This window comes from Watersipora subatra, chromosome 10 (genome assembly GCF_963576615.1).
Source record: "Watersipora subatra chromosome 10, tzWatSuba1.1, whole genome shotgun sequence".
In the NCBI taxonomy this organism is placed as follows: Eukaryota; Metazoa; Bryozoa; class Gymnolaemata; order Cheilostomatida; family Watersiporidae; genus Watersipora; species Watersipora subatra.
In genome coordinates, this window is record NC_088717.1 from 19288798 (window position 1) to 19294433 (window position 5636).

The window sequence follows — 5636 nt, forward strand, 5'->3', positions numbered from 1 at the left end:
AGGCAGCGCTGACTTGCTCAGAGTATATAAAAAGACAGCGCAGCGGCTGGTCAGCAGTTCATATTGAGAATCAGGATGGGTAAGTTTAAAATAGAGTCTATCTGCTTTTGTTTGGCTGGGAAATCAGTGTGATGCGTCTGTCATCATGTGACACCTGTCACCATGTGACACCTGTCACCATGTGACACCTACATAGAGAGCTCCTTCTGCTATTACTAGGATACTGGGGTTTACTGTAGTGAAATAATGTTACTGCTGTGTTTATACTGTATACCGCTATAACATTACTTTTATCTAAGAACTTAAAAAATTACCTATGCATTAGCCAGAGCCTAAATAATTGGCGATTGTGAAAATCTTTGCATGCGTGTGATTGTATTACATTTGGTTAAATTATTTCATTTTCACAATATAGAGTGTATAGCATTATATAATAAATGACATAAAGAGTATAATAAAAAGACATAAATCAGGAATTATTGAGGGAGTTGAAAAAAATGTGTTTTAAAAGTTGGGAGTAACAGAAAGTTCATAAACTGAAACATACGATGGTTGAAGCTGTAGGCTGGTATCACAAATAGAAAAACGATGTTTGTCATATATGTAAAAGGTTGACAAGCCACAGTAAATAAAAGATGCTGTCGCAAACCAGAAACTATCTTTCGCACAAGCCACATTCTTGTTAGACTTCTGCAGTCGTGTGATGAATTCCGTTTTTATTATTTCAGGAATTGTGCCCAAGTTGGTGCTGCTTCTTTCCGTTTCCTGCTTGTCAGCAGATGAGACATTTGTGGTTTTGGCGCCTAAAACCTTACGACCTGGACTCGCGACTAGCATACACTACAACACTAGAAATGCTCCATCTTTCACTTCAGTTACTACCTCCATCTACCAAGATGGAGTTGAGAAATTCTCATCGAAATCTGCATTTAATGGAGGTAAATACATCTACGATTTAAATAAGATGTTATTTATCACATTTGACGAGATATAACTTATAATAAAACATTATTTATACACAAAATATTAATTTATAGCTAGGAGAAATCTTTCAAATGCTACAGATGGTGTATTCTTATCTTTAGGTCGAGTCTTCATGCGCCCTTTGAATGTCCCTACTGACCTGAGGCCGAGTTCGGCAACTCTTTCTGTTTCCTTTACGGATAGAAATGGACAGTTTTATAACAGTTCAACAGAAATTAATGTAGAATCAAAGGCTCACTCCATATTTATACAGACAGACAAAGCCATGTACAAACCTTCTCAAACTGGTATGTGCTTTATGCTATTTTTAACTTTCCTAGCCTTGTGCCTCTTGCTTAAATGGCTTTTTATTCTCCTTGAGGAGGACTCCTTTATATTGACCTCCTGTCAATGTGAGATCCTAGCTTATGCTTTACTGGAATTGAGCAGCATGACCAAGAAGTACTCGCGGTTCACCGGTTAGACGCTGACTTACTATCGGAAGGTTGATGGTTCGAGTCATACAAGATTCATTGGTGCATTATGAACTTAATAAGACCACAAATTCTTCTGGACTACATTAACTCTAAGTTGGTAGACTACTCATAAAGCCCAGATGACTTTCTCATGGCTTATAATCAATTTGTGAGTTTTCTTTGGAGAAGCATGACAAAATTTGGCTCTGAAATTATATCAACTTTATATTTACAGTGAACTTCAGGGTGATCGTGGTGGACTCCAACATGATGCCCCACAGAGGTTCCTGTGACGTTCAGATAAAGGTGAGTTATGTATAATTCATACGCAACAGATGAGAGCCTTGTCATATTGATTCGTGTTCTATTCATCAACTTGTTACTAAGCAGCCTGTTGATATGTGGATATGCATGTGTCTGCATACAGCACACATATTTTTGTTCTGTCAGGGTTCAGTTTTTACACAATATTCGTAACTGAAATCGTACATAGAGCTATAATATATCCAGAATGAGTTTCTTTGCGCCAAATGACCCATATGTCTATACATACTAGGATGCTGAGGGCAACAAGATCAAACGGTGGAGGGCTGTGGAGCTGGAAAGTGGCACGCTCACTCTCAATTTGGAGTTGTCTGATCAACCCGTTTTGGGAGACTGGACTATTAAAGCGACAACTGATCAGGTTTTTGCTTTAGTAGTTGTCTGCTCTGTCAGTATCTATTTTATTTCTTTCTCCAGAACATATGAGAAACTTTGTTGTTGTAGCTCAACCAAATAACGCTGTCAGAAATTATGAGACCAACTAATAATTCAAATCTCTGTTCATCTTTACATCCTAGCTGGAGCCATGTTAATCCATTTAGCTATCACATATTGCATGTCACTAGATGCAGAAATTTCTGCTTACCCTATATAACAATAAATTAAATATAATAATAAATTATATATTAATTAAATGTAATAATACTAATATATAATATACGTATATTCTAGCAAGATATAGTAAAAGCCATTCAATCTCATTTTATAGATGAGGTGATGGAGTTGTGTTGTCATGTTATATCTTCAATACCTGATCACTACCTACTTTACACCATGAATGGCCCTTTTCAGTGCCACTAATTATTACAGGAATTGTTCAAATTGCGATAGAACTCACAGAATTAATTAGTTGGAATACAATAAGCAAATATTTAGGCTATCATTTCATTCTCATCAAGATCAGTTGTATACACATTTTCGTAGAAAGAATTAATTTTCACTTGATGCTTATTAGTAACTCACTATATAATAATTGTTAGAAAATTTTGCATTTAATGATACTATAAGGCTTGGAGTGGTTTCTAGCTTAATTAAGGCAGTAAATCATCACTATCAAATACCTCTTAAATGTGAAGTGGTCATATAACATCCTCAGGTAATGTAACATTACATTGTTTAATAATAGTTGGTAATTATGCTTAGGGAGAAGTTGAAGAAAAAACAATATCCATCGCTAAATACGTCTTACCAAAGTTTGAGGTGACTCTTGATGCCCCGACTTATATTTTGGTTAGAGATTCACAACTGATGGTCACGATAAAAACAAAGTAAGTATTATTCTAGTCATGATCTACAGACCAGTAGACTCTGAGCTTACTACAAAATAGATCATGATTTGTCCATTTGGTACAGGTACACATTTGGAAACGGTGTGGATGGAATGGCTACAGTATCAATAACCAATAAGAATGGTGCGATATCTACATATGACTACAGATTGAGAAGATATTTCTATCTAGATAGAACTCTTGAACTCGGCAGCCTTCCAGTAAGTCAGCAAAATCCTTTTGTCATTCAACGCAAAATTTAACACTTATTGATTTGACTCTGTAACCCGTGGATATGCCAATTATCATTTAGTTAGTTGATAACCCCACACTAGGTTTAACCTTTGACCTTTATACATTTGCAGCTGATATTTGATATTTGTAGCTGGTTGATGGTAAAGTTGAGGTGAGACTCAGCAGAGGTCAGCTGACAAGAATATCACGACTTGCAAATGGAGATGAATTAGAAATTTCAGTTAATGTAACTGAAACGCTCACAGGTAATAGCACTACTATAGCACTACTATAGCACTACTATAGCACATTTATATAGCACATTTATATAGCACTACTATAGCACAATTATATAGCACTACTATAGCACTACTATAGCACTACTATAGCACTACTATAGCACTACTATAGCACATTTATATAGCACTACTATAGCACTACTATAGCACTACTATAGCACATTGATATAGCACATTTATATAGCACTACTATAGCACATTTATATAGCACTACTATAGCACTACTATAGCACTACTATAGCACATTTAAATCTTTGGTTATGCTGAGATCCGTACAATTGTATAAAAGCGCGTATATCTTGATAGTCATTATAATTGCATGAATATATCGGTAGTTTTATGTAGACTCGTGCATAACAGCAGTTATTTAAAGGCATATATAAAACTGTAGTTTCCTAGAGGCATGTACATATTAAAAGCTGTAAAAAGAGGTTTATATATGAGTAGTTGTATAAAGAGGTGTATATACTAGTAGTTGTATAAAGAGGTGTATATCTTAGTAGTTGTATAAAGAGGTGTATATATTAGTAGTTGTATAAAGAGGTGTATATCTTAGTAGTTGTATAAAGAGGTGTATATATTAGTAGTTGTACAAAGAGGTGTATATATCAGTAGTTGTATCAAAGAGGTGTATATATTAGTAGTTGTATAAAGAGGTGTATATATTAGTAGTTGTATAAAGAGGTGCATATATTAGCAGTTGTATAAAGAGGTGTATATATTAGTAATTGTATAAAGAGGTGTATATATTAGTAGTTGTATAAAGAGGTGTATATATTAGTAGTTGTATAAAGAGGTGTATATATTAGTAGTTGTATAAAGATGTGTATATATTAGTAGTTGTATAAAGAGGTGTATATATTAGTAGTTGTATAAAGAGGTGTATATATCAGTAGTTGTACAAAGAGGTGTATATATCAGTAGTTGTATAAAGAGGTGTATATATTAGTAGTTGTATAAAGAGGTGTATATATTAGCAGTTGTATAAAGAGGTGTATATATTAGTAATTGTATAAAGAGGTGTATATATTAGTAGTTGTATAAAGAGGTGTATATATTAGTAGTTGTATAAAGAGGTGTATATATTAGTAGTTGTATAAAGATGTGTATATATTAGTAGTTGTATAAAGAGGTGTATATATTAGTAGTTGTATAAAGTGATTTGTATACTAGTAGTTGTATAAAGTGATGTATATATTGCTAGCTGTATAAAGACCCAATGCTCCCTGTTTTTATAGGAATAACGAGGAATCAGAAAGAGACCGTGAAGGTTTTAAGCTACTCTGAGCGAATTGAGTTCCTTTCAGCATCTCCTGCTACCTTCAAACCTGGCTTCCCCTACACTGGATTTGTAAGTCTTATATTTATACCCTCTTTGTAAGCTAGTTGCTGGTACATCCAGTTTAGTAGTGAGTTGACTCATTATTATACCATTTACATATTCCTTGCTTCTATGAAACAGCAAAACAACTGACTTTCAAGGAAAAGATTTTCATGTTAATAGGTCTTAGTCGATGAACTTTAACGAAGTTTTAGTAGATTTTATCAGAAATTTTTGGCATTTTACTATTATTTGCGATTGTTGTTAACGCTTGAGGTGATCTGATTGCCAGGATGTTTCATGATTAATGTAGACAAAGTTTTATCAAGCTTCAAACACTCAGAAGAAAATTACTTGGCGAAATGACATCACTAGTTGCTATCATTGCTATAGTTGATATCGGTTATTGCGTTCAAGTTGCAGAAATATGTGTCTCTAATTTGTCAGTCTCTTTGCAACTATAGACCTCATAATCGCATTGTTGCTTGATATGAAAGTTTTAACTGTGATCAAGTTTTGGTCAATTTTAATTTTGCGACATCCTGGCAGTCAGACATCCAAAACAATCGCAAATAATTAAAACATACTAATACTTTTTGATAGAATCTGCTGAAATTTTGTGTAAGTTCATTTTGTAATTATTTTGTACGTCTTGAGACGTACCTTCAGCAGATGTTATGCCTAAAAGGAAATCAACTTACAATGTATAGCTGACTACTTACACTTTCAGTTGAAGCTGAGTCAAGTAGAC

General features: G+C 34.1%; 1 protein-coding gene across 1 annotated transcript; it reads left to right on the forward strand.

Moving 5' to 3' along the window:
• The first annotated feature begins 1094 nt into the window (after positions 1 to 1094).
• On the forward strand, positions 1095 to 4945 carry LOC137406840 (CD109 antigen-like). Its single transcript, XM_068093449.1, has 7 exons — positions 1095 to 1271; positions 1675 to 1745; positions 1996 to 2124; positions 2907 to 3031; positions 3117 to 3252; positions 3417 to 3531; positions 4803 to 4945. The coding sequence occupies exons 1-7, from the start codon at positions 1097 to 1099 to the stop codon at positions 4943 to 4945; spliced, it is 894 nt and encodes a 297-aa protein (XP_067949550.1). The 5' UTR covers positions 1095 to 1096.
• Positions 4946 to 5636: the final 691 nt, after the last annotated feature.

Excerpts from the sequence above, each read along its gene's own strand:
- LOC137406840 (XM_068093449.1), top strand. The coding sequence starts at position 1,097 with ATGCGCCCTTTGAATGTCCCTACTGACCTGAGGCCGAGTTCGGCAACT. Across the intron at positions 3,032-3,116 it reads ATGGTCACGATAAAAACAAA|GTACACATTTGGAAACGGTG; the intron begins GTAAGTATTATT and ends CATTTGGTACAG. Across the intron at positions 3,253-3,416 it reads TTGAACTCGGCAGCCTTCCA|CTGGTTGATGGTAAAGTTGA; the intron begins GTAAGTCAGCAA and ends TGATATTTGTAG.